A 25,039-nucleotide genomic window follows, 5' to 3' on the forward strand; every position below is an offset into this window, starting at 1 on the left:
ACTGTGCTAAGATACTCTCCCTATGCCCAAGGAGCTTGCTTTCGTTATAGAGGGAAAAAAAGACAAGCAACTGGCTGTTGAATAGACGTGGTGACGATGAAAAGAGCTTCCATTCATTAAGTGCTTACCATAGTCATTTGATAAGTGCCTTCCTTCTATTATCCTGATTCACACAACTCTTTTAAGTAAATTATGAATTACAAGAAGAACAAATGCTTCTTTGACATATACTAGTGATGCTAGGCACTGTTCTAAGAGCATATGCTTGAACCCACTGAACAGTAGTAACCCTGTGAGGTATTATTACCCTCCTTCACAGATGAGGAAACTGAAACACAGAGAGACTTGTCCAGGTCAAATAACTTGTCCAGGTCACATAGCTAATAAGCAATAAAAACAAGACTTGAACCCAGACAGTTTGTGCTAATTTTATAAATTAGGAAACAGAGACTCAATCCCATTTGAGTTATTTTTTCCCCAAAAAGTAAGCACTTAATAAGAGGCAGAGGTATGCTTTGGACAAATCCCTGTTTAACTCTAAGCCTCTGCTATTAAACCCCTAAGTAAGCACAATTTTTGAGACCCATGCTTGACATGATGGTGACATAGAAGAGACAGCCACTGATGCAGCAAATGAGGAGGGATGAGGAGCAACGGCGATTTCACCAGAAGATGTGCTCTTACTCACTCTGAAGAATGAACAGGGATCCACTAGCTGGATAAAAACATCTGGAGCACATATGGAAGGATGATCACTGAACAGGAGAAAGTGCTGTTCTTTTTCCCAGCTTAGGAGAGAAAGTAGGAAGGACAAATACAAATATAGATAGATTCATAGATATTCCCACTAATATCTCATAACCTCCATTTTTCCTTGCAGTAGAAGGCAAGATCAGATGCCAGGAAGGATTGGGATGAGGAATCTTAAGGACAGTGAAAATTTGGCTACTGGATAGAACAGGAGACAGAGCTGACCAGGGACATAGAAAAGGTTATATGTCAATTGGCTGCTCACAATTTTCATGTTCATTTCAGGCTTCAAAGACTCCACCTACTTGTTCCAGATGACAAAGTTACAATAAAAATAAGTAAGTGTCTTGCATGCAAGGTTCACTATTCCGTGGGCAAGACACAGGACCATAACAGAATTCTTTTTTTTTTTTTTTTTTTGTTACAGGGATTAAACCCAGGGGTACTTTACTGTTAAGCTACATTACTAGACCTTTTTATTTATTTTTTTTATTTTGAGACAAGGTCTCACTAAGTTACTTAAGAGCTTCACTAAATTGCTGAGGCTGGTCTTAAACTTGCCATCCTCCTGCCTCAGTCTCCCAAGTCATTGGGATTACTCAGTATGCATCACTACACCCAACCAATAACAGAATTCTAAATTTAGAGTACCACTCCAGTAGGGAATTAGATTGCTGGATCTGCCAAATTCTACAATGCTGAACAATACAGCTAGTTAACTCATATATATCAAAGACTACTAGATTGAAAACTAAGGCTAAGATGTCTATTGGGCAATTAAAGCCACAGTCTTCAATTTCAGTAGCAAAGTAGAATTGGAGTTAAAAGTAGGATCATCAGCATATGAATCCTAGTAGTTAAAGCAGAATAGAATCCCAGAGGCTGAGACAGGAGGATCCTGAGTTCAAAGCCTGCCTTAGCAACAGTGAGGCACTAAGCAACTCACTGAGACCCTGTCTCTAAATAAAATACAAAATAGGGCTGGGGATGTGGCTCAGTGGTTGAGTGCCCCTGAACTCAATCCCCAGTACCCCCCAAAAACAAAACAACAAAACAAAACAAACAGAATAGAGGGAGATAATCCAGTAGAGTATAAAGTGAGAAAAGGAAACCAAAGAATGAGTTTCACGGAATGCCAATAACAAGGAACCAAGGGAGGTAACTGAGAAAGAAGTTAGAAAGGAGGAGGAGAACCAAGTGTGTGTTATCAAAGGCAAGGTGGGAGAATTCCAGGAGAGTATGGTCCACCTGGTCAAGTACTATATACCAGACAAGTCCAGCAGAATAGGAAATGGTCACAGGTCAACTCGACTGGTCAAAACTTGTGTCAGAGAAGAGAGGAATTAAGTCCATGATCAGAAGCAGAGGAATGGACCTTCTCTAAGAGTGGTCCTCTGTGGTTGGAAGGAGGGCAAAGAGGATGTGTGTAGATGAAGACAAGTTTTTTGGTGAATTGATGGAATTATTACCCAATCATGTAATTTTCCCTATGAAGTAGAAGGTAAAGGCAATTCTCAGAGTAACTGGATCTGGGTCCTTAGTTTCTTTTGATGATGAAATGAAACAAATTGGTGGAAAATACTAGTGCAGATAGAAGGGCTTCTATAAGCTCCAAATATCACATCTACCTACCCATTCACCCACATGCACAGATTGCCATTTTTATCATTCCATGCTCCAAGTGATGGCCAAACCCTCCTGTCTACAATGAGTCTACCCTCACTGACTCAACCATATCATTCTAGCAATTCTCCCCTCTCTCCTGGATAGTCTGAATCAGCAGAGAAAATGTGCTATTATTTTTTTCCACTAAAACAAAAACAATCAAACCTAACTTGACTCACTTCTCTTTGAATTTCTCCCCACCTCTCCTTTCCTTTAGCACAGAGCTTCTCAAAAGAATTGTCTTTTGTCCCTTCCTTGTCTATGTGGAACCCACTGCTCTTACCACTCCATTCAACTGCTCTCATTAAAGTCACTAAGTACCTCCACATTACTAAAGCTGATGGTCAATTCTCACTGCTCATCTTATTTGACCTATCAGCATCTGTCATGATTCATCTGGGAACACTTTCTTCACATGGCTTGTCAGATAGCCTGGGCTTCTTCTACCTCATTGCTTACCCTTCGTAGCCTCTTGGCCTTCTTTGCTGGTCCTCCTCTTTTCTCTACCTCTTTGAGTTGGAGTGCCCCCAGGCTTGAGTCTTCTCCCCATCGTGGTCGACTTGCAGTTTTATAGCTATACAACCTACTACCTGTACTTCTTGGGCAGCCTCCTTGGCTCTTCACTTGCTCCCCTTATCAAATAAGCAACAGTCCACACGAAGGTCTGAGGACGCCTCTGAAAAGTGTTCCTTCGGTAGGCCACCACCTAGAAGACCTCATAACTTCTCTCATGGCTCCAGCTCCAGGGGCTGAATGTGTTTATATGAGGAGGACAGCCACTCCACCATGAGAAGTACCTGGGTTATATAAGCCTTCTCCAAAGATCACCAGATGCTCATGCTCATACATTATTTTCCCATTTTATCATCCCATAACCTTGTGATGTTGGAGATAAGATTAAAAAAAAAAGGACCAGGGGTAGCTCAGTGATAGAGTCTTGTCTAACATGAGCAAGGCCATAGGTTCCATCCCCAGCACTGAAGGAAGAAGGAGGAGGAGGAGGAGGAGAAAAAGAGAGAGAGAGAGAGTAGCCTATCAGCACTTCACAGAAGAATACAAATGATCAACAAATATATGAAAAAATGTCCAACATCTCTAGCAATTAGAGAAATGTAAGTTAAAACTACACTGAGATTCCATCTCACTCTAGTCAGAAGAGCAATTATCAAAAATACAAGTAATAATAAATGTTGTCAAGGATGTGGGGAAAGGTACACTCATACATTACTGGTGGGACTGCAAATTGCTGCAACCACTCTGGAAAGCAGTATGGAGATTCCTCAGAAAACCTAGAATGGAACCACCATTTGACCCAGTTATTCCACTCCTTGGCATATACTCAAAGGACTTAAAATCAGCATACTACAATGATGTAGCCACATCAATGTTTATAGCAGCTCAATTCACAGTAGCTAAGTTATGGAACCAACCAAGTTTGCCCTTCAACAGATGAATGGATAAAGAAAATGTGGTATATGTACACAATAGAATATTACTCAGCTATAAAGAAGAATGAAATTATGGCATTTGTTGGTAAATGGATGAAACTGCAGACTATAATGCTAAATAAAGTAAGCCAATCCCACAAAGGCCAAATATTCTCTCTGTGTGGATGCTAACACACAGTAAGGGGAAGGGGAAGAACAGAAGTTCATTAGATTAAAGGGAATGAAGGGAAGTAGGGATGGGAATAGGAAAAATAATAGAATAAATCGGACATAACTGTCCTATGTTCATATATAAATAAACATATGACCAGTGAAACTGTGCATCATGTACAACCACAAGAATGGGATCCTCTTTAGAACAAGTTATACTGCCTGTATGTATAATATGTCAAAATACACTCTATTGTCATGTAAATCTAAAAAGAAAAAATTAACAAAAAAAGAATGGCCTATCAGAATTCTCTTTTAACATCTATCATTAATTTTCAAGGCCAAAAAGTCTAAGTTGCTATGTATCTTTTAAAATTAGGAAATTAATGAGTCATAGTTAAGAAGCCTTTAATCTGAGAGAATATTAAATAAAATAAGAATATTAAATAAAATCTGGCAGCTCTTATGAGACTACTTAATCAAATTTGCTTCAAATTATTTTGTTATCTTTTATTATAATCTACCTGCAACAAGTGGACACCTGAATTACTACTAAGTCAGTTTTTGGACTTACCTTATATTTTGAAGTATCCCAGTTGTGGACTATGCGTGCTGGGATGAGAAAACTGTCGTCCACGTGGCAGCTGCTGCAGTAATACCAGCCACTGTAATTGCACACCTTGGCTTTCCCGTTGGAAAGACCAATGGGTCGTTGGCAGCCTGTTCAAGGCAGAAGAAAGTCTATGACTGTTGTGCTTTGATACCAGAGGACAAGGCTACACAAATTAAATGAAAGTCTGCAACAGGGTACAAATGAGTTCCCTTCTTCCTGGTCTGACCATCTCCACCCTCTCTCACTACTTGGGGGGCTACTGTGTCACCTAACTGCTCTCCTGTCTCTGGTCTCTTCTGAATCTATTCTACTTCTTCTTCATTCAGCTGCTAGAGAGCAGTTTCTCTATAGACACACCATTATCTCCTGGCTTCTCAGAGCAGAAACTTGATTTGTACCAGACAGTTTGCAAAGAGCTTCTCATACAGGCTCTGGCCTAACCAACACAACATTTGTATGAAGAAGATATCATCAGCTCTAATTTATCTATGTAAAAAAGAAGATTTTTTGCTAGGTTACACATATTGTTTGAGGTCATCAAGCCAATAAATGGTGGAGTTTAGATTTGGCTCTAGGTTTCTCTGATGCTAAAATGATTCTAAAATCTGATATGTAGCCTTGCTTTGCTTACAAAATCAAAGTAAGGAATTTGGCCGCTGACTAGCCCCATCTCACCTTTCCAGCTTTCCCTCTCACTACTCTCCAATGGGAATACAACCTCTTATTCCAGTCAGATAACTCTCCACATGGCTCCCCAAACAAACACAATGTGCTCATTCTACCCTTCACTTAGTAGCTCACATTATTTCTCCTTATACAACACCTTCTCTGCTCTCTACACCAACAAATCCTGCCCGTTATTCAAGAGCACTGGCTGCTGGCAAGTGACTGCTAACACCCGTTTCATATTTCAGAAAGTTTGTGATTCTGTGAGCATTGTCCAGCTATTGCCAGGGGCCCTGGTAATAATCATGGCCCTGCCACAAAGTAGCCATTATTTTTCTTTGGAAGCGAAGTCCTACCTCCTACATAATTAGAATGGAAATTCTGTTATGATCATCCCAAAGGACAAAATCCTAGCAGCCCCAGAACTGGTGATCAAGAATACACAAACAGTATGACTATTCTGACATTTCCGATCTACAGATTCCATTTCAGAAATCCTTCCACTATGGTACTTCTCACGGTTGGGTGCCAAAAACTAGGTTGATCTAAGAGATCTGACACTATTTCATGATGCAGAAAACCGAATTACTGTTTCAATAACAAGAATAATCATGTAATGATCTGTGTTGCACTCCATTTCCATGCAAGGAGCTCAGACGCATTTATTTAACAAACTGCCAACCTAAAAAGATACTGATTCACATGAGCTCCTAAAACAAAAGTATCAGAACATCCAATGGAACTTCCATCACAAATAAAATGACATTCATAATCAAGTAGCTTCACGGTGCATCTTCTAGAAAGAGAATTAGACCCTACTCTTGGTAAACACAAGAGGTACTGAAAAATAGTAAGTAAATATGTAAGTGTTATGCTTCAAAAACTTGATCCTTCAGTGGATTTCATTACTATTGAGCAGCAACAAAATCATTACCAGCTCCTGTTTGTCAGGCTGGCTGAGGAAGGAGAAAGAATGCCCGAAAGATAACGAAGAACCAAACAAGTTCCTGCTCTACAGAGGAGATGCCACGCAAGCCCAGGCTGTGGATGTTGGAATGCTTTTTGCTGCACTCATTGTCTGCATTACTCACTTGGCATTTAGCACATGCCTCCTTAAATGGTCTTGCCTTTCTATGGGCTTCTCCAGCCAGCCACATTAAATTTCTCAGATATATTTTTTTTTATCCACAGCATTTAACACAGAGATTTACACATACTGGACCATCAATAAATGTTTATGTTGAAGGAATGATAAACTAAGTATTATCTGGCACATGTACACTCATATACACATAAAGAGAATTTAATTTCCCATAGCTATTCCAAAAGTAATCCTTTTAATCTGACCACTTGTCTCTTGCAACAGTCCACTTTCATTACCATCCCTGTTAAAATATGTTGCCCATTCTATGAACTGTATATGAAATGTGTTCACATATAAACTATGGGACAAAATTCAGTGGAACCTAACATATCCTAGACACTAGAATATTGCTGTTTCCAAATATTAGAAATAGCCAAACTAAATCGACACTGAAGCGACAGAGAATAGAATTCAATCTTTCCTAATGATTTAGAAGGTGAATCCTGCAGAAATTCAGGATCATTATAGTTTAAATTGTCACAATAGAACACTAAAAAAAAATTATTTTAGCTTTTTGGTTGTTTGAATTTTGGATATAGTAAACATCAGTAAGCATTTCCTAAATGTTTATATATTCTTTAGTAGGTACTGCTAGGCTTCAGCCTATGATTTTAATGACTTCATTATAATTTTCTGGATGCAACAAGGCAATATTAAAATATGCATTTGAAGAAAACACATAGCCTAAAAATGTTTAAATCAGTTGGGCACATAGGCCCAAAGCTGGGGGTTCAACTATTGAGCAAATAAGCCAAACATTCTCACAATTTTGCAGAGAGGTCTCTGGGCTCATAAAAGCTAAAAAGATGAGAGCATATGGCTAGGTTTCATTCAGGGTTTAGTTTAGACAAGAGGAACAGCACCTAAACTCCTACCCCTAGTCCCTGGGTATCTTCACCTTCATACCCTATTTAGTCATGCCGTCCTTCTCTCAGTGCTGAAATCACCCTATTGACCCAGAAGTCAGCTTGAACTTGTCCATTTGCCTGGGGACAGCTTTGCGCACACTGTAATACAGACTAGAGTCGGGAGACCTGGGTCTCCTGTTACCCAGGGCTCAGGGTGAGCCTGATCCATCAAACTCTCAAGGCCTGCTTCCTTGCCACAAAATAAAGGGGTTAACCTAAATTAGACTGTCAAATTCAACACCAGAATGTTCTGGAGATGGTGAAATACTTGGACCCCTTCCTCTAAATGAATTCTATTGTGTAGATTTGGAGTAGCTGATCAGGATGATCAGCATTTCTAATGATCATCCTTCCCTGTCTCTACCAGGGACTCAGATGGATAAAAGCTAAGGTCTGCTCCCTGATTTCTAGGTTTCCTCCAAGGTCCCTCCAAGCTATTAAGACTTTCTGTTCAACCAAAGTGCAGAGGACACACAGACTGCTGAGTGTAAATCTCATTATTTGTCACATAGTTTACTAGAAAGTAAATCAGCATCAAAATCAGCATTTCAGGTTCTTAGTCAATTTCTAAATATTGGCAGTATAGATGTAAGCTAAGTTCATTTTACATATATTTTTCAGAGCATTCTTATCTCCACTAGGAAGTACTCCATTCAACTTGGAAAGAAATAAAAATTTTCACCCCCAAATCCAATGTATTTGTCTTTGAAAGAGCATAGGATGGTTGGGAAAAAAGATTAGAGGCTAGTTACTGGCCTGATGTAGACTCATTTTCTAAAAAACAACACATACCATCTATTTCAACAAAGAAACACTGGGTCTTTCAATTAACTGCAAGATTTCCTTTAATATCATACTAGCAAATCATGGACTAAAAATGTCTGAAACAATTCTCCATAAAGATACACAATCTTGGATTTTACTTTATCATTGTAAGGTTTCAACAGGGGAAATAAATGTGTTTTCTTAATAATGAGGGTTAAAAAACACATTTTTTGGAGAGTGCCAAAGCTGGATTCTGAAAAGCAACATTATGGGGGAGAAAAATAGAGCTGCAAAGTAAGGACAAAAAATAATTAATTGAAATAACTAATTAGAGCTTATTTACATATATTTTTATGTACTTTCCAACAGATTTTTCAACAATGTTTCTAAATTAAAGGGCATTTGTAGAAGGGAACACTCTACATGTTAGATCAAAGCAAATACATTCTTCCCAGTCTCTTTTTGAAACTTTTCAGTGTATTCAATTCATAGGAACAAAAAACTATCTCACAAGAGAACCCATTGGCCTTTTTTTTTTTTTTTTTTTTGCTTCCCACCCCACTTCAAATCTTTAATGAACACATGCTCTGAAGAGCTTAGCTTCCCCTCTGATACACTTTTGGAAACAAATGTCACCATTTAACTGAAATCCTATTTGCTACATGTACAGTCCATTTCCCAAATGGCCTTTCACTAAGACACCCAAAAGAATCTGTTGCTCGGGGTTGAAGCAGAAATTTTGGCATGAACTTCCACGAAGCACAGTCTTTCTTCTATCAAGAGTACCTAGTGAGCTCAGCTGGCTGCAGTGTGGTGTTACTGAAGTTGAGATCTTGAGCAGGAGCCAAACACCTTCTTTCTACTTCATAGCTACCAACTTCAGTCCACCTTCCTGGCCAGGAGTTGAGAACGCACAGGTCTCTGAAGGGAGTAACATCAGCTGTGCTGGGCCCAGGTGAATCTCCCTCATGGAGGAGAGCATGCACAGACCGCATTTAAGCTTGGTCAGTTACACCACCCCCTTCCCGTCCCTTAAAGTAAGCTTTTACCTAATTTTAAGGTAAAGCCAGTTCTTTGTATCTGGAGGTAAGAAACGCTCTAAGAAAAGAATAAAGGCAAATAAAAGAAAGAGAAGGTGTCTTTGTAAAAGGGAGGGAAAGAGATAAACAAAGTGAGAAGACAAATTTTCATCTGTTGTGTAAAAAGAGAAAAAACCTGGTGTCACACACTCTTTAACCATTTGCACAGGGTAGAACAAGATGTCCACAGAAGTGATGAAGGGACTTCCCTCTCCTTCCCTTCTTTTCTTCCAGGGTCTTGGCAGGGATCAGTGAGCTGGGTAAGTGTGACATAAAATGTTGCTCGAAGACCTGGGATTTGATCATAGGCTCTCGAGACCAGATTTTCCAAAATGAAGGAAACCAGAAATTGAGGTTCAATGACTTGCTGTTTTACAAGAATTAGTGGGGAAAGTCATGAAGAATTTAGTTTTCCTAGATTACAGTCTATAACCATTGGCTCATTAAGTAGTTAAGTGTTGAACTTATACTTTTTAAAAGAAAGTGTTAAGTTTGGTATAAATGGAAAGTTCTGTTTATTCAACCTGGTATTAGCACAAAGCTGGGCAACATTTAAACATGGGTCTGCCTGACACAGCACAAGCAATTTTTTCAGTGTAACCTTAGTGTTGATTAAAGGAAGTGGAAAACAAACCTGGGCCCTAGACTTGCATCCTTCACAGTCAGAAGGGACAGAGCTGAGATGTAAGAGACAAGAACACACATGTGATTTCAGTTAGCACAGTGGAACTGAGAAGATGGAATTCTACACAATTGTAGAATGAAAAGGAGCAAAGGGTGAGGGACACTGAAAAATAACTACCTGGAAACCAGTGATACAAAACTTTTCCTGTTTCAAGCATCCAAGTTTCTCTGGGCCCAGGTGGTGACCCATAGAGTAAAAGGCATTTACTTAGGAGAACTTTTAAAAAATCAATTGTGTACCACCTGTAATTGCTAATAATGAATATGATGATGTGGTTGTTGGAATTATGGATCCACTATAGACTGCAACACTTCAAAATTATTTTCTCTATGAGGTTTTAAGTCCCTAATAATGAATTATCTTCCCAGGGGATTAAAACTTTGTGGGTAGGAGGAAATATACATGCTAAAACAATCCTCAAATATACTCACTGGTTATTTCCAATGCAACATACTGAAATTCTCTTCTGTTCATCAGAACAGGACATTTTTCTGATGGATTTCATATTTTGCATATCTACAAATTTTATAGGAACAAGAGATTATCCATGGGAAATTGTCACTCCTTGTTGGCTGAAACTTTGACTCATAAAGTTCTTCTGAACGGTCAGAGGACTGACACATGTTCAAAAGCATAAATCATACTTGAAAGGAAATTGTTCCTACTGTGGCTGACACACATTTAGGTCAACTTAAGCTGGCAACTGTAGAATGGACTACAGCTGTTGCTAGTGAGCTATGTCCTTAAGAATATAGCAGGAATAAATAACTCCTCTGAAATAAAATGAAGGCACCTAAAGAATCTTCCTTTTAACACAGCAATATGGTAAATGTTATCCTTGGAAAGTTTTAGCACAGGGCATAGATGCAGCAAGAGTTGATGCATCTGATGCATACTGATGCATTACATCTAGAGAGACAGAGCAACAGATGAGATCAAGACAGATCCAAAGATATCAACTGTCAAGACAGAGGTCATCTGTGAAGCAGAATCATGTATTACTTGATTAATCTGCAGAACTGTGGCAATTAAAGAAGACGACCAATCTGAATACTAATTGGCTTAAAATTTAAAGTATCCTGTAAGCTATTTGGTGAGATTTTGCTTTTGTTTTGCACTGAAATATTTACATAGCTAAGACAGCTTTGACTTGTAGGGCCCAGGTTATATAAACAGTGCTAAAAGTAATATACTTAAATAAGAAGTGAAGGAAATATCATGTGTAGGTAATTACTGCTGATTAAAAATATAAACTTGCTAAACTCTACAATATTTGTCTAATCTCATGGAATGTTGTTATTAAGATTAAAAATTGTGTGAAATAAATTAATAAATACCAAGTAGATTCCAACTCACATTGAGAAATGTCAAGATTTATTGGCCTTTCAGGTAAACAATGATTGAGAACCTAAAGTCAATATTTAGTCAAAATTTATCTTGAAAGGCAATAAATCTTGATTTTTGCTAAGGTGACTAAGTAAACATGTGCACTGTTCTAGAGAATCTGCTTTTCTATCTACTAGATATCTGCCTTGAGTTGTAAATAAAATAATCTGTAACAGATTCTTACTTCCAAAAGGTATGATTTAAGTTGTTGAGTTATTTATTTATTTATTTTCTGGCAGTAAACTGTGGTTGAATCCAGAAGTGTTCTACCACTAAGCTACATCTCAGTCATTTGTTTAATTTCATTTCGAGACAGAGTCTCACTAAATTGCCCAGGCTGGTCTTGGACTTTTAATCCTTCTGCCTCAGGCTCCCAAGTAGCTGGAATTACAGGTATGTGCCACTGTGCCTGGCATGTTGGTAAGTTACTTTTATTTTTCTTGCAAGATACATCAATAATAGTGTTTCCATTAGTGTAAAATATGTTAATAATGCAATGTTATAAATTCAGCTTCTAGAATGTTTAAGTCAATCTAAATTTAATATTTTTTCCATCTTGTTTTCCTCTTAATGGTCAATAACTAGATTTTCTCATTTACTTCTGTGTTTGTCCTTTCCCCAGAGATTTTCAAGAGAATGATGAAAAATTTAAAAATCAAAATAATAATAATAGGTAAATGGATAAACAAATATATGGTGCTTCATAGGCATCTTCCATAATATATACTTGCGCATGTGCACATGAGAATGTATTCATTTAATCTTCATATCAATTCTACGAGGTAGGTATTATCCCCATTTTACAAATTAAAAACCTGACAGAGAGTGATAAAACAATTCTGTCCGCAGTTGTACAGATGGTGAAAAGTCTGAGTCCAACAGAAGTGACTGAAGTGGCCCCTGATGAGCAACGTCAAGCAACTATAAAAATGAATTTTTGCACAGGTATTTTATGGAAGATATAAAAATCGTCTCCTTGTGGATGACAAAATGACAAGGACAAAAAATTAATTAATTTATACAAAAGAACATGGTTCAGTTCATTAATGAATTTGGTCTAGGGCCTTACCAGCATTGGCGTCCCCTCTGAACACATTTGGTGAGACGGGGAGCAAGAATGCAAATCTACAAGGTAGAAAAAAAGACAAAGGAGGAAGCAATCACAACTAACTAGGGAGATCAAGAAGGTGGTGTAGGCATGTGGGCAATTGAGCTGGACCTTGAAGAAAAAGATTTTGAAAAAAATGATATCAGTAAAGGCTGAAATCAGAAAAATACGAGTATGTTTGGAAAACATGAGGGTCATAAGTAGACGGATGTTGGGAGAAGAGCTTGGGGTGATAAAGTGAAACTAAAACATAAGAATGCCAAATGCTCAGGGTGAGGGCTCCTTACTAATCAATAAGATAAAGGAACAGCTGAGTTGTCTCGAGAAGGAGTTTTGAGAGGATTAATTAGTAAGAAAATACCGGAAGGGGAGAGAACCAGTTAATAAGTTATTGTACCAGTTTGTGCTTGATAAGGTGGCAGGCTTGGGAACAGCAAGGGAGAAAGAGATGTTACAGAACAAAATGCAAACAATTTGGCAACTACCTGATGTTAGGGGTCTGGAAAAGGGACCAACAAAGATGCGAATGATGTTTTGAGCTGTGACCATTACATGAGCTCTATCAGAGGGGCAGGAGGTTGGAGGTGGGGGCAATGCTATTTGGCGTATTCGTTCCAAAAAAACAGAGTTTAAAAATTTGAGCTACCAGGTCAACCGATGTCAAGAGCTCAGTTTTTTGAGAATGATTACCCTTTATTGTACAAAACAAATTAAACTGGATATTCTCTTATTATTGAAAGCATCAGATATATTTGATATGGAATGTTAGTTGGTGAGGGTTCTATTTCTATAACTTACTATTTTTAATTAAATCAACCCATGAAAATGCAGAGATCTTAGATTATAAAATGTTAATTGGTCTGAATCAACATGTATTTCAGCAAAAGACATTTATTATTTTACAAAGAAGTGAGAAAAAGCTGAATGAGGAAAATTGGACATAGTTGACAATCCTGGTTTCTTGACAGCCCAGTGGTTCTCAGCCAGGGGAGTTATCTGTCCCAACAGACATTTTTGATTGTCATAAAAGGGGAGTGACAGAGTTACTGATATCTAGTGGATGGAGGCCAGGGATACTGCTAAACACCCTACAATGCACAGAACAGCCCTGCACAACAAAAAATTCCTCAGCCCCACATGCCAATAATGCCACTGTTGATAAGCCCAGTGACAGTACCAAGACAAGAGGGTCAAGTAAGATTTCCATATACTGACTCTACTTTGTCACTTTTCTCTGCCCGCGATGGGTATGACATCTATTACAGAGGAGGAAGAGTTTTTTCCCCAGCTCTGCTTTCTTATAGTAAGAAAATAGATTCTTGCTGCTCAATTAGTTTGAAGAAGTATCATGAAAGACAGACTTTGTCCACATGATACCCTAGGTGACCATGAGTGATGATCAGTGCCAGGCTTGGGGCTCTTCTCTTCGCAAACTAATCCTTTTGGTAAAACACTTGCCAACCAAGAACTCTTACTTGAAAAATAAGTGAAAAACCAGAAAAGTTCAGCTATGCTGTTTCAGACCTGAAAGTTGCTGCTGGTGGGACTGACACTCCTTTGTCCCAGTTTATCTCTTTCTGTCAGTTGAATCTTAAACATAGGGATACTAGGATTCCTTGTGTGTTCTCCTACAATCCCAGACAGGGAAGACAGATCAACTTCACTGTCCTTGTGAAAAGACAAATGCAAGGATGGGCTTTGTGGAACTTATGCACTAAGAACTTTGGGGGAAGATATCTTATTAAATAAACTGTCTTACTCGAATGTTCCTCCAAACCAGTGCTGAGTTAGATTAGACTGAAGCAAAAGGAAAACCAGTAATAATGACATTGTCTCTTAACTTTTTATATTTTGTTCATCAAGGACTGTTGAGAATTAATTTTAATTTTTAATAATATTAAAATATTATTTATCTTGTTTGCCAAGGTTTTGGGACACCCCTTAAATTCTAAAGCAAAAGACTAAAGCAAAGACTTCACTCACCTTACTCTAGTCCCAACCCTGCTTTGTCCCTTTTGTTTCAGAGAATCCAATGTATGCCCCAATTATGTTCTTTCGACAATGATTTCCCTAGGTATTTAACATGTTATTAACCTCCACTAACTCTCTTTGTGGTTCCCCAGTTACATCTCTATTAGGATGCTTGGAAAGGCCAACAACTCTTATTGGCTTAGAAGTTCAGATTATTTTACGGGGGAAGCAACCCGTCTTTCCCGACTCTGTTTTTGAAACTTGGTTTTCCCTCAGCTTGGATTTAGAAGTCACATCTTGCATTAATCTCATCAGGTTTGCAGTTTGATCACATGCAGTGCCTCTACAGCATCCCCCTGACTTCTCTTTCACGTCATTCCCCATTCTTAACACCTGCTTCTCTTATATTTTACAAGCATCTCATCTCTTTGAACTTTACAGTATCTTTAAACACAATCTTTCCTCTTCTTTGCTAAAACCTTTGAAAAAACCCTGACAGCATCTCTTAGAGTAATGTCTACTTGCGCTATTTTGGTAATGACAACAATTTGATAAAATTAAAGTCATGAGAGTGGATCTGAGTAGTATTAGGAACAGTCTCAAAGTGAAAAAGATTACTTTCATCAGCTTCTCGTAAATCCATGCTTGGATTTCTTCATTTTCACCCCAAACCAAATTCTTTGTGTTCTATGGGATTTAGAGAATGCCTTTGGTTTGCTTTTCCTCTTTATTCTTTTACCTTACACCTTCTAATTTCTGTCTCTCTAAACATGTGACCATCTCCAAAGCTAATCTTTTAACTAAATGTTTAGTATTTGAAGATACGCTGCTTATAATCGATTATTTAGACTTGAGAGGCAAGACACAGAAAAATGCCATAAGTGGGAACTTCTATTCTCTGGTCCTCAGGTTGCCATTTGAAAGACATTTCTTAGAGTAACATACCCTGCTTCTCTCCCTTATCCAACCCTTATGAGTGGAGAAATTAGGCATCTGACTGGTAAGTTTAGAAGAAGTGCCTGGCTTTAGAGATTCCAGCTACCACACCATGTGTGTCTACTATTTTGTCTGATTCTGGTGTGTGTCAAATTTAGGGATCTATTACATAATAATAAAAGTGATGTCTAAGCAGTACATGTGATATTTTGATCTCCAACTTCCTGACCTCTTTATTTATTAGCCTGGTAAATTCCTTAAGGATGATGGCTCAGACAGCATCCAACAGCGGGGATAGGGAGGAAAGGCAAATGTGATGGTAACAACACACAAGACACTGGGTAAAGATTATGAAGAGATGGGAATGATTTGCATTATCAAGCACCTTTTGCTCAAGCTAAAATTCTTTATCTTAATGATGAAAAACATCATTTTCCCAAAGGCCATGGGTAGGCCACAGAAAGACTTCTCTTAAAGGGGTCACTTGAAGGACCTCCCCATATTTTCTGGGCAAAATTTCAGTGATATTGTACATTAATTTTGATTCAGCAAATATTTTAAAACATTTGAATTGTTCCTAGCCAAGGAAGTTTAATCTTCCCTCAACATGGTGTCCTGTAGATGCTGACCCACAGGACTGGTAAGGTGGGCTCCAAGTTATTTAACACACCAGTAGCACAGCTACAAAGGGAAGACCAAGTTCTCGTGCTCCTAATTTATTAGTCTTCTGGATCTGGATGCCTCCTAGCCATCGCATCAAGTGTATCTAAAATTTTGTCTAGTGTCTAATAGTCTGGGGCTTGAGAAGATCATCTTTATTGATGGAGATGGAGAAAGAGACCAAGACTTTCAAAGTCTGTTCCTCTGTGTCAGAAGCACAGGTATGGTGATTTGAAAGGGTAGTGATTTTCAGGAAAGCTTTTGGTTCAGCTCTACATGATTTACTTATTTTACTGAAAAAATATGAGGAAGACAAAACCCTTGGTACCTGGTTATAATGTGATTTTCAATATTATAAGAAATTGAAATGAGCTCACAAGTCTTAAGTTTTAGAATCTTAGCTTCCTTCTAGAAATGGTATATAGCATAAGTTAAATTTTTTCAGTTAAAGGTAAATAAATTTTAGTAGTGACTTTTATATCTATTAAAAAGGAAACATTCTCTATATTAAACCAAGATCTGAGTGCAGTATCTGAGATAGAGAGTAGGGACCACAAAATCTCTGGACATCATCCCACCACCCTGAGTTGGGGCCTAGGGAGGCTGCAGCAGGCTGGGCAGCCGGGAGCTGGTCAATTTCTTGTCTGTCTCTGAAGTTGCTTGGTTCTAGAAGCACACAGGAAGATACCACCAGAAACTTCCTTTGCCCAGGTAGATGCAATAAGTGCAGAAAGCCACACCACAGTAGCTGATTAGAAATGAGGGGACAGGGCAAATGAAATGAGGCTTCCTCATTTTCTGAGGGGCAACCATATACAATGTTCATTCTTCTTTCATCCATGTGCCATTTTTGTTGTAGAAATAGCCCATTCAGTGTCCTATGCCACTGTGTAATAAATAATTGTCTGGTGTTTGACCTTGGTTTCTGGCAGAGTGCTTCTAAAACTTTGGAATCTCCCTACATGATACAAGTGTCTGCTATTTATGAGCCCCTCAGATAAAACACCTGAGTTTATGCTAATAGGTGAACCACTAAACAGCTTTAGGATTAGATCTGGTCAACCTATGTGATAAGAGGATTGGATTTTTGAGCCAGCTTAACCTCTAGGGAGGAGAAGGGAGTTGGAAGATGAATTCCAACACATGGCAATTGATTCAATTATACCTACAAAAATGAAATTCCATAAAAAAGTCCAGGCACTGAAGCTCAGGGGAACTTTCTTATTGAACTCACTGATTGATGGGATGGTAATCTACCCTGGTTCCATAAGGAGAGAAAACAGAATTATGTTTGGGGGGCCCTCCTAGACATTGGCTTCTGAGTCTTTTCATTTGGTTGTTCCTAATTTGTATTCTTTACGATAAAACTGTAATTGTTAAATATAGCATTTTCCTGAGTTCTGTGTTTTTGTTTTTGTTTTTCCTAGCAAATTGTGAAACCTGAGTGCATTGAGGGAATGTCTGAACTTGTATCCAGTCAGAGTGGAGGTGGCCCAAACCCTAAACCTGTGGCTGGAATCTAAAGTGGGAGCAATCTTGTGGAGAACTGAACCCCTAACTTGTGCGGTCTGGGCTAACAGTGCTAGAATTGAACTGCAAAATGTTGATTGCACAACTATATCAAATATGTCAACTAAACTCTAACAATACAGTTCCCAGAGCAGGGGGTTTGCAACCTCGTTGAGGAATCCTAGTTCCACTAAGAGGGGGTATTATGGTTAAGTAAGTTTGGAAATGTTCCATATTTATCCCTCACTTTGGTATAATAAAGGTTCTGAGAGGACCTGTAGTCAAAATGTTTTTAAAAGTCCCTGGAAACTTGCAAAATCTTAACCAGTTTGCCAAACGGTAAATGCTGGTACCATCATTTATAACTAATTTTTAACAACCAAGATGATTGAGTAGAGAACACGTTGATTTTTATCTACAGATGATATAGGACTCATAAAAAAGATGGTAAAAGCAGAAAACCCAATGATGGGAATAGAGAGCAAGAATCCAAAATAGAAGATGATCAGAAATATTTACTATGTACTTGTTACTGTGTGCCAGATGCAGAACCAGGGAGTTGGCAATGGGCAGGACCAATGCAGAGCCAGGTACAGTTGTGCATACCTATAGTCCCAGCTATTTGGGAAACTGAGGCGGGAAGACTGCCTGAGCCACAAGCTCAAGGCTAGCCATGGCAACATAAAAAACAGCTCAACAACAACAACAAAAGATGAAACAATACCAACACAGCCCTTGCCATCAGAGCATTTGCACCAAGTGGAGGAAACAGACATTAAATAAATAACACAAATGACAATATAATCTCAGTTATGACCAGCAGTAGAGTTAGTATAATTCAAGTGCAATTAGTATAATTCAGATTGACCCTAGTCATCCTCTCCCTATGGCTATTCCATGCCTTCCTAGTTCTTTCTCTCTGAGCACCAGCAACATTTCATGACCTGCCCCTCTTGATTGAGGGTCCATGAAAAGCTTAGGTTTTGCAAGGAACTAGTAGAAATTAAGGAATATCTTGACCTACCCCAGTCTATCCTAAAACCATACCTAGACCAACTTCTCTCCCAGTGAAAGGTCAGTAAATAGAAACTTTTAACTCAATGTGGAGTCCAATGGTACATTAACATTAGAGAGGAGGGAATCTAATAATCAGTGTGAGAGATTAGAGAAGGTGTTCTTGAGGAAGTAGCATTTAAGTTGGGGGTAGTGGTGGGGATGAGGGAGAGGCACCCACACGCGCGCAGGTTCTGAGGTAGAGGGAAGGAGCTGGTGCACTTGAGAAACAGAGGGAAGCAGTGTGGCTGGACTTAGTTGGGGGGGGGGTTGGGATTGCAAAGGGTAAGCTGCAATCAAGAGGGGCAGGTCATGAAATGTTGCTGGTGCTCAGAGAGAAAGAACTAGGAAGGCATGGAATAGCCATAGGGAGAGGATGACTAGGGTCAATCTGAATTATACTAATTGCACTTGAAGAAGGTGAGACGAGATCTGGGAAAGGTCAGAATAAAAGGAGGAAAGGAAAGGACTTTTATGCTCTTTGTTTTTTATTCATGTGATTTAAAAATATTTTCAGTGTTGGCATATTTCAAAGCATATACGTGTATTTCCTACTACAAAATTAAGTTTGGTAGTCCCATACCTCAATTTCTGGCACTATTTGTGGCCCATATTTGTTGAATAAATGAATAATTTGATGAAAATATTAAGGCAAGAAATAACTCGGTATTGTTAATTTATCAGATTTTCTTATCTAGAGATGTATTTTAAAATTACAAATTTTTGTACTCCAGGTAGTATAACAGATTTTAGAAAACTCTCAAACAATTCTTTCAACGGGTCCATGAAAAGCTTAGGTTTTGCAAGGAACTAGTAGAAATTAAGGAATATCTTGACCTACCCCAGTCTATCCTAAAACCATACCTAGACCAACTTCTCTCCCAGTGAAAGGTCAGTAAATAGAAACTTTTAACTCAATGTGGAGTCCAATGGTACATTAACACTTTCTTTAGAAGTTTAGCCAGAAATGAGCATGTGATGAGAACAATGTTAACCAAAAAGGAAGCTACAAAAAGGGACAAGAACTTTCCAGACCAAAGTATAGCAACAAAGACTGGGAGAAATGAACGGCTTAAAAAAAAAAAAAAAAGAGCACAGCTATGGCCTATGAAGTTCAGGAAGGTCTATCAAAAGATCCATATCTTCTGAAATTCAAAATGATTTTATTCTTCTGAAACATATCAAAGAGGAACATGTGACTTCTATGATGAGAATACCAGGAATAAATCAAAAAAGCAAATTTATATCCTATAAAATCAAAAGGCCTACTTATATAAAGTGATCAAATCTCTTTGAATTTCAGGATGTGAAACAGTTTAAAATACAAATTATATAACACTTTCTTCTTTAGTAGACTCACATTACTATTTTAGCATGTTTTCACATTCTTATCCTCCATTTATTTTTATTTTAAATTATTTCTTGGACCTAGAAACTTAACTGTAAAAAGTAATTCCTCCAACGATAGACATCAGAGCCAGGAAAAGGATTCCCATCTCCTATTCCCTCAGTCATTGATATTTCGACTAGTTTCACTTTTCCCAAAAGGAATAAAGTATTACTTATTAAATGAGATTTAACTGGAGAACATTAATCTCATTTTCTCTAATCTTCTATAGACATTCAAAGAATCACACAATGAGAAAGGGAGAGACTGCATAGAGCAAGGGCATTCCCTCTAAAATATGCCAGACAGAGCTAGAAGAGTTGGAAGGACAGTAAAAGACCTTGTAGTTCAACTGTGTGTCACAACTGCTTATTTATGTCTGCCTTCTAATTCTTCCTATTCTGTGAGGATGGGTAATGGTATTGTCTTATTTTCTTTATAGCATAGTGCAGTACTTAGTAGGGTTTCAATAAACATTTGTAGAAGGACTGAATGAATAAATCTCTTTATCTTGCAGATGAGAAAATTCTAAATCAGACAAGTTAAGCACCTTGTCTTGAGGTCAGGATTTCTAGGTTTTGCAATCTCCTTGGTCAAGATCTTGCATTTTCACCTATGACCATGGTAAATCCAGTCTATTCTGAGTTACCTTCATCCTATGAAATAGATAAAACAGAGTGTGCTTATTTTCTCTCTAAATGGCAGCTTTCAAACATGCAGAGGGAAAACTATATCATCCCTATCCTAGGTTATATTTCAGTGCTATGGTTTTTAGTCCCTTCACTATCTTATCACACATTTGTTTTCAAAAAGCAGAGTCGAGGCAGGCATATGCTCACCACTGTGATCCCAGTGACTTAAGAGGCTGAGACCAGATCACAAATTCGAGACCAGGCTGGGCAACTTGAGACTATGACTCAAATTAAAAAAAAAAAAAAAATGGCTGGGGATATAGCTCAGTGGTAGAACATTTGCCTAACATGTGTGAGGGCTTGAGTTCAATCCCCAGTAACAGGAAGAAGAAGGGGAAAAAAAGCAGCATCCATAACAAATTTCTGGATGAGGTCTTGCTGGGAATATTATCTCTTTTTCCTGGACCTGATTTGTCCAGCCATAGAAGCACAAATGCTCACTTCCCAGTTGCCTCATTTGCATGACCTCTGCAAGGTCAAGTTTCCTCTACTTTGTATCTATACAGTTGATCTTCTGAGTGTAAGGACAGGACTAGCTGGACTATAAACTTCATCTCAGTTGTTTTGATCCATTCCTCTGGCTTTCATTTCAGGATCTCAACTCTGTCATTTTTACATATTAGTTGTCCAACCAAGTTTTGTAATGGCTATAATTTTAGTAAATATACCTATGTTATCTTTATCCTGGTAATTATTACCATAGTAGTCAAATACTAATAACCATTTTGTAGCACTTACTATAAATGCTAGATAGTATTCTTAGCCCTTTAACTCAATTTATTTGCACTACAAACTAATAAAGTATATGTGATTATTTCTCACATCTGGGATGAAAAAAAAGGAGGTCCATGGTGGTTAAGTAATTTATCCAGGGTCACATAGCCAGTGAGCAGCAGATTTGGAAACTCAGGCAAAAAGACTCCAGTCTTTGCTCTTAATTGCTCAACTATGCTGCTTATTATCATGTATCTTTACCAACAACCTTTTAGGCTGAAAGGGACCTATCAGTCAACAGTCCTTGGGTAAAACTGCCAATCATTCACAAAACAGCATAACTATAATCTCTTGATAACCCAAGCTTCTCTGTCTTGGGATTTTGCCAAATGCTTTCCTAAACAATAAGCACTGTACAGCATAGACCTGGCCTAGTTGCCTAGTAGTCCCCATTTTCCTCTGTGGCTCCTCAACCTCAAAGTAGAGACCTGGGGGCTACATATCATAATTGTACTGTAACTATCTCTCATAGTACCTACTATACAATGGGCACTCAATTTTATTTTTGACAGACTATTTTAAAAGCCAAGAAGATTTCCCCTGAGTTAAATTCTGTGGAAAATATAAGGACAGATTTAAAATGGGTTATGGGGTTATGAGCTTTCAAATTCGCTATAACATGGATTCCTTGGCATAAGCAGAGTCAGGGATGTAATAGTCTCCATGATGGTTTGCCCTCTGGTCACCAGTCCCATACTCCTGCTCACCTACTTCAAGTCCTCACCATCTTTTGGGAGGGAAGATTCTGTGAGTCTTTGAAGGGGACAGTCTGTACCTCATTCCTATTTGCATATTTCCAAGGTGCCTGACAGAATATGTGTGGCACACATAAGGGGATGAATACATGCTTGTTGAAATGAACTCTCCCTAAAACTCCACTTAAGGATTTTGTTACCAGAAATCCCTCCATGGTCATATTTAAAGTGGAGGAAATAAAATTTAGCCTGTTAGTGCACATACCCCTAGGGATTTCTCCTCTGAGAGACAACAATTGAAAACAATAACAAATTAACTTGGACAACAACAGATTACACCATTCTCACTTATCCAAGCTGTTCATATGCTGTAGGGGGCATATCTGAATTTTTCTTCATTGTCTATTTAGGGAATAGGCTATCTGCCTATTCCCTAAATCGAATAAATCTTCAACTTATTGCTATTCCTACTAAGTGGGAGACAAATTTCAAAATAGCAATAAAGATAAGAATTGAAAATATCAAGAAAAATCTAGTTCTTTTTGTTTCCATCTTCATTTCCTTAGATCTAGAATTCTGAGCAATAAAGGAACCCCTACTTTTTCACATGGGATTGCAAACAAATTCTGGCTACCCTAAACCTCTTTTTTATTTTTTCCAAGAGCGTAATACACTACTGCCCTTCTTGGCACTTAGAAACCAACAGATCTGCAATTTCACATGCATAATCAGCTCCCAGATTCAATTTCTCTTTTTCTTAACAATTGCTATTCTGCATGGTTTACCCCAAGGCCAATAAGTAACTAACTAGGCCCAACACAGAAATATTGCTTACTTCCAGTCTGGCAGCTATTTAATGAATAATTAACCACCTCATACTTTCTATCAGGGATGCTTGTATTGCTAGGGTAAAGGTGTCCTTTATGTCTAAAGGATGTCATAAAACAGGCCTTTGCCAGAAATACGCCCTCATTTATCACATGAAATGCCATGTGGTATTAACAAGGTCGATACTGTTTGTTTAATATATTTTGCTTTCCTAGGGGCTTGAAATGATTTGTTTTTGCAGCTGTAACAGAGCTAAATTAGGGATTTATCTTCAGCTTAGCTGGTTGAGCATATATAACCAGGAGCTATTAATTATCTGCCTAGAGGCTTTTGGTCACCTTCCCACAACTTACAGCATCCTCGGGGTACTGAGTTACACCATAAGCAGCCAGATTTGATCCTCAAATAATCAATCCTGGCTTCTTGAGGACTGAGGGGAGACACACAACTTCTGGTCTTTGTTTCTTACTCTACAACAACCTCTTCCCCCACCATGTATATGCTTTTAATGTGTGGGTTTTTTTTTTTTTTTTTTTTTTTTAACTGAGCAAGGAATTGAAGAGAAAGTCTTAGTGCAAAAACTAGTTTCAGATATCCATTCTTACATCTGAAAAACTAACCCACCACTTTTGTGGCCTTAAAGTGCCAGGGATCTGACAAATTAGTACCAGAAAGTGGCACCTTCTCCCTTTCTCACACTGTTGTTCTGTCTTACTCTGGGAGCAGGGGGACAGCAATCCAGGAAGTTGGTTCCAAGTATGAAGTTGTCAAAAGCTGTGCTATAGTTTGAAAAGCTATACCTGTCTGAATCTCTGTGGGGGGGTGGGGAGGGTAAGGGGAAGACAAGGCAAGGGAGAAAAAAGGGGAAAAAACTAGAGTGCAATTCAAACAAAAATGAAACACACACACACACACACACACAAAGTGGGGGGATGCTCCCCTCCATCCTGGGTCCTAACAACATACTTCTTTATCAGAGGTTCATTGTCAATCAATTAGCCAAGGCAGCAGGGGTCTGTGGGGTGGGGGGCATCTAGGGAAACAAGGGGCCGCCCTGTTGTATTGCTATTTAATCACTTTTGCTAAATAAATAGAGCAGCCCTGAGGTGCTGTCACGTCAAGGGAATTTATAACAAAAAAAAAACTTCATTTTTCATTGGTCATTACTTTTTTTCCCTTCAGGACAAGAGAGGGTTATTACTGTAGCCTTAAGTTCCATCTTTGTGTTTCTTGCCTTTGATTCCCACTCGGACCCTGCCACTTTCTGGCACTAATTTGTCAGGCTGAACAAAGAAGGGATTTGTACCTCCTGTAAGGTCTCAATTAGGAATGGCTTCTGCTGTATTATGTGCCATTCAGAGAAGACACAATGCCGGTAATTACAGGAATTTGCACTAAATGGCTGAAGAATTCACAGCAAAACTTTTCCCCCCCTTGGGTTTACCCCTCCCAAGGGCTGGATGTAAGAAAAAGGAAAGCAAAAAGCTCTTAATGCCAGAGAGATGTAATTATCAACAGCAGTCCCAAGAGGTTAAACAGCAGCCAAAGGAGTAAAACCATAAAAACTAACACTGTGAAAATGGTGTAGGAGATCCCTGAGGCTCACTGTTTTCTTCCTTAACATGTACAACTTCAGTTCAGAATCAGGAACATTGCCCCACAGTGGGTCATCCAGTTTTAGCTCCAGATTACAAAACAGTCACACAGGAATGCTTTCAAAGGTGAGCTCTGCTACTCTTGTCACACCTATAAACAAGTCCCCGGGCTCTTTGATTGTACTACTCAATTGTTAGGTTTCTTGATTGCTGAGAAATTACAGGAAAAACATCTGTGTGTGCTACTGCCAAGAAAACCATGTCTCTATTGAGTGTAACAGGTATGTACACATATCAACTTCCTAAAGAAAACACAGTTGCTACCTTATAATCCAATCTCTACAGCATTTAGGAATAGTCTTATAACCACTTACCATGTACATCCTTCCTAAATATTTTAAAAAGCTAAATAATTATTTGTTTTAGCATTACTATTAAAACATCACAGATGCCCTGTTGCCAACTATAATTTTGAATTCTAACCAGCAATTTTACTGAAAACACATTCCTCATTTTCTGCTACAGAGGTGTTCCTGAAAAGTTGGACTAAAGCACTTCCAAATTAACAGTTC

The 25,039-nt window shown here is 38.4% G+C and overlaps 1 protein-coding gene across 6 annotated transcripts in view; it reads right to left on the reverse strand.

Annotated features, from left to right (window-relative positions):
• Plekhm3 (pleckstrin homology domain containing M3) overlaps window positions 1-25,039 on the reverse strand; it is a 215,109-nt gene that overhangs the window by 138,086 nt on the left and 51,984 nt on the right. For all 6 annotated transcript variants that reach the window (XR_013424271.1, XR_013424270.1, XM_040294802.2 and 3 more), the window contains exon 4: window positions 4,588-4,733. Coding sequence is in view for 4 of the 6 variants with exons in the window: in XM_040294802.2 (XP_040150736.1) it covers window positions 4,588-4,733 (146 nt within the window). In the remaining 2 variants the exon portion in view is untranslated. The remainder of the gene's footprint in view (window positions 1-4,587; window positions 4,734-25,039) is intronic.

Source organism: Ictidomys tridecemlineatus, chromosome 7 (assembly GCF_052094955.1).
Source record: "Ictidomys tridecemlineatus isolate mIctTri1 chromosome 7, mIctTri1.hap1, whole genome shotgun sequence".
Lineage (NCBI taxonomy): Eukaryota > Metazoa > Chordata > Mammalia > Rodentia > Sciuridae > Ictidomys > Ictidomys tridecemlineatus.